Source organism: Monoraphidium neglectum (genome assembly GCF_000611645.1).
Source record: "Monoraphidium neglectum strain SAG 48.87 unplaced genomic scaffold scaffold00695, whole genome shotgun sequence".
Classification (NCBI taxonomy): domain Eukaryota; kingdom Viridiplantae; phylum Chlorophyta; class Chlorophyceae; order Sphaeropleales; family Selenastraceae; genus Monoraphidium; species Monoraphidium neglectum.
This window is the reverse complement of record NW_014012933.1, coordinates 2459-13487: the sequence shown is the minus strand read 5'-3', so window position 1 is coordinate 13487 and position 11029 is coordinate 2459. Positions and strand designations below refer to the sequence as shown.

Here is an 11029-nt window from a genome sequence, read left to right as displayed (position 1 = left end):
CTCTGCAGGCTTGTCACATACTAGCATGCCTCAATTGCATTTTGTTTGATGTTCTCCGCGCCCTGTGGCGCTGTCCATAGCATTTCATGCTGTCGGTTCTGCAGGACATCGGATGTGCTTTGTTTGCAAACACGCTCTATGTTTGTGCCGCCGCACCGCACCTGGCCGCGTCGCGAGGTGGACGGGCAGCAGCTCAACTTGCATGTACCCATCGTGGAATGTACATATACTTTGTGCTACACGATTGCTGTCCCCGGCGACCTGTGCCGGCTGAGTTGGCGCTTTCGGCGGGTGACGCGTGACGATCTGCACATGCGGATGGGTCAAGTTTGCGTGATGGGATGTATAAAGGGTATGGCGTCACAGTAAAGCCTGATGTGTTTCAACAATTCCACACAGCGTTGTCGGCACACAGAGGGGTCCAGCCTGTCAGACAGATTTAGGCGCACAGAGCAGCGCAGCACGCGAGCTGCGTGTGCGCACGCCCGTGGCCGCCTGTGATTGCCCGGCAAGAGGGGCCGCCGCCACCTGGACCAGGGGGATATGCTTCACCATCATCACTGCCGCGTGCTCCAAGGCATGCCCAGCCTGTAGATGTTGCGCAGGTTGTTGGGCGTGGCACTGGTTGTTGTTTCAGCTTGTGATCTTGATTTATGCAATGCAGCTGCAGCCACTCTCTTCTTTCTACATTCGTGGCTTCAAGCAAGACAGCTTGCCCTGATGCTTGGCATATATAACGCTCTGCATTTGCTGGCCTGCCGTTTTGTTATAGCACTTCTGTGGCTGACATGGCCGCTTTGCGCAGCCTGCACTGTTGGCCTTGTCACACCCCTGCCCCATGAATGGGCCCGTTGCTGCCATCAAGGATGCAAGAAATGCTGCATGGGCCTGACAGACACGACTGGTTTACACATCGTGTGGCGTCGTCAAGACAACCAGGTGCAAAAAATGTCCAGGCACACCAACATCGTGCCCTGAAAATCATGCGAAGTTGCAGCTCCTGCCGCCCCAACATGGGACGTGCATCGGTTCAAAACACACACAGCTTTTCATCTTCCGTACCCGGCCGACTGGGGCGTGCAGATGCCAACACCACCACACACACCCCAATTGTGAACTCATGCCAATGGTCGGTGCAATGCAAGGAATGATCAGTTCCCACCAAGCAATGCAGAAATGGTGTGTTGTTTCTCAAGGAGACAGGAAACGAAATCAAGCCTGGGAGGTTGAACGTTTGCGGTGGGCCAGCAACGGACCCCACACAGCAAAGCACACCTCCGACATTTCCAGACGTCGCACGCTGCGCGCGCGCGCGCATGTTCCCCAGTGACTGCGCTCAATGTCAATCCTGAGTACGGCATCATCAGCGCCTGCGCGCTTCGCCACGCACTGCACTGATTTGTTGACAGTGTTTACAAATTGCTCGCAGCCAAGAACAGTCTCACCGCCTCCGGCCGGCCGCGAGCCTCTACAGCCAAGCCAGCGCGCCCGACGCGCCATCAGCCCGCCCTGCGCCGCAGCAGCACGAGCGCGGCGACGCCGCCCGCGGCCGCCGCCGCCACCAGCAGCGCCGCCGTGCCGGCCCCGAGGCCGCCGCTGGCATACTGCAGGCCGCCCCTGCGCCGCACGAGGTCCAGCACTGAGGCCTGGCCCTCCTGGTAGGCCAGCGCCTTAGCCAGGTCCAGCTCAACGCTGCGCAGGCGCGCCTCCACCTCGGCCAGCAGCCTGGGGGGGTTTCAGGGGGTTGTGTCGAGCGCCAGTTGCGGGTGTGCGCCACGGCGATGGCAGCGGAAGTGTTGGATGCTGGCACAGAAGGGGCGCGGATGTGGTGTTTCGCTGGCGCAGCGGGACGCTGAGTGGCGAATGCGCCGGGAGGTGTTTGGTGCAACAGTCAGGGGGGGCTGCAACATCAAGGCAAAGGGAAGGAAGAGGTGCGTGACACGGCTAATCGCGCAAGGGGCGTGTATCTAAACCACGAGTCTCAGGCCTTGGGATGCGCACCTGTTGCTGTTCAATTGGGCCTGCCCAAGCTCTGCTATCTGCCCCACCAAAGACTCGATCAACTGCACCGCGTCGGCCGGCGCTGCTGCAGGGGGCGCCGATGCCGCCACCACCCTTGAAATGCTGCGAGATGCGACATCCTGCTGCCGATGCTGCTGCTCCTCTTGCTGCTGCTGCTGCTCCTCTAATGGATGCTGCTGCTGCTGCTGCTGCTCCCGCTGCTGCAGCTCCTCCTCCTGCTGCGGCTGCTCGTCCAGCAGCCGCTGCTCAAGCTGCTGCCGCCGCAGGCCGCCCTCTGTCGCATCGAAAAACTCGTCCTCGCTCTCGGCCCCCGAGTCCTCGGACTGTGCCGCAGCCTCGGAAGGCGCGGCATTCTGAGACTGCGCCACAACCTCAGACGGCACGGCACTCTCGAACTGCGCCACAACCTCAGACGGCGCGGCACCCTCCGACTGTGCCTCAGCCTCGGACTGCGCGGCACTCTCGGACTGCGCCTCAGCCACGGACGGCTCGGCAATCTCGGACTGCGCCGCAGCCTCGTGCAGCTCGGCACTGTCGGACTGCGCGGCCGCCTCGAATGGCGCGGCACTCTCGGAGGGCGCCGCAGCAAGCAGGGCGGCGCCCTCAGCAGCCGCACCTGCCAACGGTGAACTGGGCCCGGAAGCCGCACAGGCAGGCAGGGCACCGCCCTCGTGCGCCGTGGGCACGACCAACGTGGCGCTCGCCGCGTCCGCCTGCGGCGTCGCAGCGGAGAGCAGCAGCCGCGCCGCCGCCACCACCGCGGCCGCCTCCGCCGCGCCGCTGCTGGCCGCGAGTGGCGGCGTGTCGGGCGCGACCACCCATTCCTTGTCCCCCTTGATGCGCGCGCCGATGCCGCGGCTGCTGCCGCTGCCGGCGCTGCTGTCGCATGTCAAAGCGTCCCCCGTCGCGTCCACAACCACGGCGGCAGCTGCCGCCGGGCCAGGCTCCGAAGCGAGGGGAGCCAGCTTTGGCCGTGGTGCGGGAACAGGGGCAGCCAGGTGCTCCTTGCAGAGCATCTGAAAACGCAGCAGGGAGAGTCAGGCAAGTTTGCAGCCCGTCAGGCGCGGCCGCACACGCCCCGGGCTGCGCAGCCGGCAGGGACCAGGACAGCTGTAAAAACAAGCAGAGATTCCACGCACCCTCGTCGCCGCGCGCCGGCTCAAGACCCTGCGCCAACGCCTGAGCAATCAGCAGGCCCCTGGCGCGCGCACGTCTGCTGCAGCCAACCCCCGGCCTGCCGCGCCTCCCGGGCGCACCCCCTCTGCACAATTTTTGCTCCGCCGTCCTCGGCGTCGAACTGCGGAGGCTGCAGCTCCTGCCGCGCAGTGGATGCCCGCACCCCCCTGGGAGTCCCCAAAAGGCGAGCAGACCCCGCCCCCCTCACCTCGCAGAAGTCGAGGAATCCAGCCAGTGACTGCTTGGCCTGGTCGGCCATCAGCCCCTCCACCGTCTTCTGCATGACCCACGGCACGCCCGCGCTGCAGCGCACCAGGCACGACAGCGCGACGGCGGCCAGCGCGCCGCAGGGCGCGTCGCGCACCGTCAGCTGCGCGTGGGTCGGGAAGTTGGCGGCGCCGGGGAACTGCAATGGATGGGGCGGAGCGAGCGGGGCGGCACGACGGTGATCATGATGGCAACACCAGGAGCTCCCGCAGCTTGAAACCGCAGAGCCGAGCGGGTGACTCCACGGCGCGACTGCTGCTGCGCGGTCGGGAGGTGGGCGGACGCGGATGCGGCCCGCAGCGTCGCGCGGCAGCAGCGGCGCCAGAAAGCTTCCCCGGGCCCTCAGGACGCCGCCGCGATAACAAAGAGCAGCAGCCCACCGTCAGTTCCGGCTCTGACGTCACTGTGAAGCTGCAGCCGCCGTCCCACACAACAGTCTGGACCTCGCGCACTGGGATGGGCCCGGCGCCTGCACACACGCAGTATTACACGCATGGGTTGGTCAAAAGAGCGCCCATGCGCACGGCGCCGCGCCGTGCCGCACGGAACCCACTGCATGTTGCAGCCCGGCCATCATGTACAGGCGTGCCCACGGCCACCCGGCATCCGCACCCCGGCGGCCCCGGCCAGCCCCGACGAGCTGCAAGCCGCGGCCCCGCCCGCGCCGCGGCGCAGCCGTTTCGGGCGCAGGCGTACGCCTGCACGTCGCGCGCCTCCTGGGCTGCCCCCAGCCCCGCCCCCTCACCGACGATCTTTTGAAAGGCTGAGGGCAGCGCCAGGGCAATGGTAAAGTGCACGGTGCGGCGGCCGTCCAGCCAGGGCGACGCGACCGCGTGGTTGCAGCCGTTGGCGGTCGCGTGGTAGCGCTTCAGGGGGGCCGCGTCAGCGTACACGATGTCGTAAAACCGCTGCGTGTGTGTGTGTGTGTGTGTGTGTGTGTGTGTGTGTGTGGGTGGGGGAGAGAGCGAGGGAGGATCTGGCAGCTGCGCTCAAGAGGGCGGCGCGGCGAGGACGCAGCTGCGCGCAGGCGTGAGCCGCAAACGAGAGCGCCGCCGGGCTGTTGGAGCTGTCAAAGACGTCCAGAGAGGTCGTATCGAGGGAGGTTGCGCTGTGTGCGGCATGCCGATGTCGCAAAAGCGCGCGCACGAAGCGTCGGCGCGCGCTCGCACCTGCGCATCAACGCCATACACCCGGGCGTCTATCTTAGCTTCCCGGACCATGGCTGCAAGCGCTGTACGACTGCTCTATGAAAGGACTGCCAACATCTGCCGGCGAGCCCGACCTTGGCGCCAGGCACCCGCACGAGCGATGCGGCGCATCCAGCGCCGCGGGCTTCGCTGCGTTGCGCGCTGTCACGGGGCGCCACTCGTGGCTGCCGCCTGTCACAAAACTGCACGTCGATGCCTGTCAATTATTTCAACGTCCCGAGCGGCCCGCCCTGGTCCCGTGGCGACACAGTGGACGGGAGCGTTGCGGCTGAATGGAGAGTGCGACGCCAGGCGAGTGTGTGTTTTGATGCGGAAAAGTACACCAGATACGTGGAACGAGCAAAGCAAAGGCATCTCGTCCATCGAAACACCGTCCATACGCGTGTGTGTCACGAGGGCAGTACTATGGCCACCATTCTGGGTGACACTGCCTCGGCTCCTTCACTACTCCTCTGATGGACAGAGTTATGAGAATCAGTGATATCTGCAGGGCCAGGACAGCAGCGGGCGTAGCCTGTGCAGGAAGATCCTGCCCCCAGGTTGCCTGCCTCCTTTTGAAGACTGCACGGTATGGCACAGCGTGGGGCTTTGCTACATAACAGTAGCGAGCGCAAGGTGCGTCTTCTGCACAGCAGGTCGGTGGGTGGGCGCCGGCACGGCGGACTTGTCTTTCTGCGCAGGATGCAAGGTTGATGGGCCAGACATACATCATCAGCAGCGGCAGCAACGGCGGCAGCAGCAGCTCCACTGTGCGGCCAAGAGGTCGCAAAGGTTCATGGTGTGATGTAGCGCCGTGGTGGCGGCTGAGTTTTCCGGAGCCTGCCCCTGACAACAGGCCGGGCGAAGCCTGCATTTCCAGATGGGTGGCAACAGCTACAGCCATTGGGACCGCAAGGAGGGTGGGGTGATAGGCCACTGCTGTGCATGCGCGAGAGGGTACGCGGGACAAGACACGAAGTGCGCGCGGGGCTCCTGACAACAACACCGAACACATACACCTTCAGCGCGCAATGGGTCGGCGAGCGGGCGCTTTGACGATTCCGAAGCAGGCGCGCCACCCGTGCGAGTTCCGCAGTTGTGGAATTGCTACCAAACGTTGGTATGAATCCACTAAATCGTTACCAGTGCTCTTCTGTATCAGAGACGCTGTCATACCGGCAACAAGGTGGTGCCCTCGTTGTCAGTGCCGAGCATTGATCTAGACCCCCGTGCTGCGCAGCTCCCACCCTCAAAAGATGCAGCTTAGAGCTCAGTTTGCCCCGGCAGCACGCCTCGCCAGACCTAGCCCGCGGCAAGCAAGCAGGGTGCCGCGGTCGCTGGTCGTGAGGGCAAGCAGCAGGGAGGTCGACGCGGAGTACATTGAGGTGCGCTGATGAAGCGAGTGGTTCAATGGGATCAGTCACGGGCACTGCAAGCGTTCAAGGGCTGCGCCCAAGGGCCATGACCGGACGAGCAGGGCCAATGGGAAGCACCCTGGCAGCGCCCCACGTGGGAAAGGGGCCGCTAGGTCGCTTGGGCAGGCCACGAGCATATCGATCACGCCGCAGCGTGGCGCGTCGTGGGCGTCAAACACACTAGCGCCCGACAGCGTGGGCGCGTGCAGGCCCATGTGGACGGCGCACGCCGCGCGGCGCCCCGGCCGCGCGCGCCCAGGGGCCCCGTTCCCGACCCGCCAACCGCCCGCCCCTGCAGGTCAAGGTGGACAGCGTGCGCGTGTCGCAGGGCAGCGCGGTTGTTTACCTGCGGGTGCTCGACACCACGGGCTACGTCATCCCTGTTCACATTGGGGAAGCCGAGTCCAACGCGCTCCTCAAGGAGATCAACAAGCAGCGCCAGTCGCGGCCCCTGACACACGACATGGCCAAGAACATGCTGCAGGCGATCGGGTTCCGGGTGACCAAGGTGCGGGCCGCGGGCAGGGGGCGGGGGGTGCGGGTCATGGGGACGGCGCGAGGGCAGCGGCCTTGCGGGCGGCGCCCGGTCTGAGGCGAGCGGGGGCGCGCCCCTGGTCTGCCGGCGGGGCGAGGCGCTCGGGCCCCCAAGCGGGGGTGCGGTGTTGGCTGAGCGACACCACCCTGGGTCGCACCAAGCACCTCTGGCAGACGCGGATTGCTTTCCTCCACCACCCACAGCTCGCGCCGCACGCACGCGCTCGCTTCGCCGCCTGGCGCGACCCACCCTACTTGGCCCCCACCCCGCGGCCTGTTTCCGCCACCCTACCCCGCTCCTCACCGCCGCCGACGCCACACCCCACAAACCCAGATCCGCGTGACCGACATCATCGCCAACACGTACTACGCACGCATCCACCTCGCGCGCCCCGCCTCGGACTCCTCAAACCCGGCAGAGGCCGCCGAGGTCGACGTGGACGCGCGGCCCTCTGACGCGATCAACCTGGCCGTTCGCTTCGGCGCCCCCATGTACGTGGCCAAGAAGATCGTCGAGGCGGCCGCCACACCCCCGCTGGAGCCGTTTGGGCTGTCGGTGAGCCGGCAGTCGGGAGTGGGAGTGCAGGGGCGGCCGTTGTGGCGGGACGAGCCCCTCGGTTTTTTTGGGGGGGGGGCGGCGCACGCAGCGTTTCGAGGCTCATGGAGAGGGGGCGGTCGCTGCTGTGATGCTGCGCGACCAAGAAATAGTAGCAGCTGCTGGCGTGGCAGCAGCAGCAGCGGCAGCAGCAGCAGCAGCGGCAGCAGCAGCGGCAGCAGCAGCAGCAGCAGCAGCAGCAGCTGCCGCGGCGGCAGCAGGAGTAGCGGCAGCAGCGGCGGGAGCGGCCCCAGCGCCAGCAGCGGCACCAATGTCGCCAGCGTTGAATCATAAAATTCGCGCCCCCCCCCAAACCCCCTGCTGCCTGCGGCACCACCCAGGCCTCCCCGAGCAGCCCGGCCGCGACGAGCTACCAGCCCACGGAGAGCAACGCGGAGATTGTCAGGAGCGTGCGCGACGCGCTGTCATCCTACGACGACCCCACGGTGGGCGCGGCTGTGGATCGCATGATCTCACCTGGGCTTAAACAGAGCCGCGCCCGGTGCCGCAGCGGCGACGCGGGGTAACACCCACACGCACCGTGGCTCCACCACACACACACACACACACACACACACACACACACACACACACACACACACACACACACACAGTCTGACACTCGCATAAAGCGCTCGCATGCGCACTTGGAAGGGAACAAACTCGAACGCTCGTATGCGCGTCTCACCCGCTCCCTCACATGCACCGACACCCAAGCAAACATGGTTTCAAATCAAGCTTTCGATCCACCCGACCGTTCACCCCCGGCCCAGGTGATGTTTCAGCTCCAAAAGGAGCTCGCGATAAAGGAGGAGCGCTTTGAGGACGCCAGGTGGGCAGGCCGCAGCCCTGGGGGCCAGGCAGGGCGGCGGCGCAGCGAGGCGCTCGCTCACGTGTTGAGACTGACACGCTTTGTCGTGGGATGGGGGCAGCTGCGGGTCGGCAGGCGGGCGGGCGGGCGCTCGTGCGGTTGACGAGGCCGAAGATTGCCCAGCTGGCGCCGCCAGACGTGCCCGCACTGCCCCGTACAAGGCATGCCCGCACAAGGGCCAACCCCAATTACCCCCCTCCCCTCTCACCCCCACGCCCATCGCACCCCGGCCCCCTCACAACCGCACCCGGCCATCGCAGGTCCTTCCACGACCACATCGTCCACGAGATGACCCACAACCGCCTGCTGCGCATGGTGGTCGCCATGGAGACCGCATTGGCCGACGGGCGGTACGAGGAGGCCGCCAAGCTGCGGGACGAGTACCGCCGCGCCGTCACCGAGGCCGCGCTGCAGACGCAGAGCCAGAAGAACGCAGACACCCGGTGACGCCGCGGTTGGCGTCACCGCGGGCGGCGCGGCCGGCGTCACCGCCGCGGCCCTGACGGCTGCACCCAAGGGCGTGCACCGCCGAGGGGCGTCCCGCCTCTGTTTGTTGGTCTTGCACAACGCGCTGGAGATAGGGGCTTCAGCGGCGCTTTGCACGCCCAATTGACACGCAGGTCAGTGGGAGGCGGGTCGGGGCTTGAGCCGGGCTCGGCACTGCCGCTCACTGGACGCTCCGCGTCTGGAGGGCCCGCCCGCGACGCCACTTTCGGGCTCAGCGCGGGGCGGAGCGGGGCTAGGGAAGGCTGTAGTGCTCCCGCTTTTGTTTTCTACACCCCGTGATTTTTTGGGGCTGCCAGGTACTGGCGGCAGCTGTGGCTTCCCCTCCCCCAGCCATTCATGGGCGAGCAGAGTGGCACGACCACAGTTTGCAAGTTGTTGAGAGAGCCTTTTTTTGGCCGCGTCACGTTTTGCCGCCCTGCTCGCACGGACGTCAGCCCCGCCTGATGCGGTCAGGGGTCGGCCAAGCCCCGACCCCGGGTGCTGTAGACAATTAGCCCCCCAGACCACCGAACGGACACCGGCGCGAGCACGCGCCTTGGACCGAGGCGCCCGGCGCCCTTGACGGCCGCTCCTTCGCTGCCAAGGGGCCGCGCCACGCAATTGCCTTGCGTCTGTACTAGAAGCGCAGTGGCGGCGCCCCGCTGCGTGCTCTCTGCTCGGCCCCACGTGCCGACCAGCATGCAACCGCTGCGCAACCCCTCTCGGCGCCGCCTTGCTGCTTTCGCCTGGTTACCTCGCCCAGCATGCCTGCGCGCCGCCGCCACCCACTGGGCCGCCGCGGCGCGGGGCGCTTGTTGTACACTAAGAAATGCAGCCAAGCGCCCCGGCGACAGCGCTGCAATGCCTGCTGCCTGCGGCTCTCGCCTCTTTTTGCCTCCTCTTTTGTCCTCGCTCGCGCGAAGGGCTAGGCCTAGGGTTGGTGGCCTCATGTACCATCAACTGAATGTTGTTCTTCACTTACCAAACTGTTGTCATCCTCCATTATGTATTCTAGCAACCCCCCAGCCGTGGCGCAGGGTCAGGGTGTCTGGCGCCGCCAACACCACACAGCCCTGTGCGCAGGCGGCGCCGGGTATGGGCGCCGCACCTGGTGCGGGCGGGTGCCTGCAAGTGCGCACCCTTGCCCCCGTTCCATGGGCGGCCCCGTCTTGCAGCGCGCCATGCCAATGGAGCGCAGCTCATCATCCTTGAAGCGGTGATTGCCTTCTTTCAGACGCGCATTTCAGCCTCACGGCCGGCTTTGCACTGCAGCCTTCCTGGTAACGAGCACGACAAATCGATATCGGGGTGACGGTGTGTCAGCAGCCTACGATTTTGAAGCAAGTGTCAGCTGGTGTCCGTTGAGGGTCTGCAATTGTGACATGACCATTGACACTAGCAAGAGCAACGGGCTGAACAACCTACGGCGCCCAGTGGCGGCGGAATGGGTGCATGGAGCTTGTCAGGCCTGGTCAAAGCAGCGGGGATTAGTCAGCAGTCAGTCAGCAGTGGGTCACCCGCCAAATCACGCAGAACGACCGTAAAAATGACTAGTGACGAGAGCGGGTACATGTGTGGAAGTCGGTCCACGAGAATGGCCCACTGCGCACGCTTGAGGGTTGCCGATGCACTCAACAAGTCACCATCGTCGACCCCCAGAGCGCTGCGACAATGTTGCCGCAACGACGTTTGCAGCGCTCTGCAACTCTCAAACATCACTGTAGCGTGTGGTAAATCACAACACTGATTGGCACCCAGGTCTTTGCTTGCTGCGGCTTAGGCTTTCAACATAGAACACATCAACAAGACCAGCCTGGGGGGAAGGGGGATCTGAGACCGCAGCAGCGACATGAGGCCCAGGTGCGAGCTTGTTATGAGTGCTATCTATGGTTTTACGTGCCCATATTATCGCCAGCAGCCCTAACCAGCGTTCAATTGCCCTCGCCCTTCGAGCAGCCAGTCGCTGTTTCGGCTCGTACAGCTATGTATGATTGCAGTCATGTGCGTAGTGAGCGTGCTCGTGGGCCATCATTTCTGCGGCGGCAGCACTGGTGGCGCCCTGGGCGGTGCGGCGAGCAGCAAGGCCCCATCCGCAGCGCTGTCAGCACGCCTCAAAGGCAGAGCCGACAACGGCAGCGACGCCACCGCGGCCGGCGCAGACGGAGGCGCAGCGACGGATACGAAAGAGCAGTCTGACGCCTCTGGGGAGGAGGCCGTGCGGGCGCTCAACACTGCGCTGCGTCTGATGGAGAAGGCTGGGGTGGGCCTCAACATGTCGCAGCTGCTGGACTTCAACCGCGCGCGGGTGGCGCTGTACACTAAATCAGACGCATTCAAAAGGTGCGTGTTTGTGTGCGTGTGTGTGCGTGTGTGTGTGTGTGTGGGGGGGGGTGGCATCATGCATGCGAACCAGCGAGGGGCTGCGAGCGCACGGGATGGTCGGGGCGCAGCGGCAGGGGTGGCGTCGCAGTGCGCC

The 11029-nt window shown here is 65.4% G+C and overlaps 3 protein-coding genes across 3 annotated transcripts in view; 2 read left to right on the top strand and 1 right to left on the bottom strand.

The window, feature by feature from the left end:
- Positions 1–1499: 1499 nt before the first annotated feature.
- Positions 1500–4685, bottom strand: MNEG_4855 (hypothetical protein; the record flags this gene model as incomplete). Its single annotated transcript, XM_014046670.1, has 6 exons — positions 1500–1725; positions 2002–3038; positions 3407–3604; positions 3846–3934; positions 4103–4373; positions 4635–4685. 6 exons carry the CDS (start codon positions 4683–4685, stop codon positions 1500–1502), a joined length of 1872 nt encoding a protein of 623 aa, XP_013902124.1.
- A 1223-nt stretch (positions 4686–5908) lies between these two features.
- On the top strand, positions 5909–8514 carry MNEG_4854 (hypothetical protein; the record flags this gene model as incomplete). The annotated part of the gene is made up of 7 exons (XM_014046669.1): positions 5909–6037; positions 6366–6575; positions 6936–7157; positions 7313–7419; positions 7552–7642; positions 7970–8028; positions 8328–8514. 7 exons carry the CDS (start codon positions 5909–5911, stop codon positions 8512–8514), a joined length of 1005 nt encoding a protein of 334 aa, XP_013902123.1.
- A 2038-nt stretch (positions 8515–10552) lies between these two features.
- The window catches only part of MNEG_4853 (hypothetical protein), a gene marked incomplete at both ends in the record, with an annotated part of 2856 nt that continues 2379 nt past the window's right edge, over positions 10553–11029 (top strand). Inside the window, one exon of the mRNA XM_014046668.1 lies at positions 10553–10893. Coding sequence (XP_013902122.1) covers positions 10553–10893 — 341 coding nt within the window. The remainder of the gene's footprint in view (positions 10894–11029) is intronic.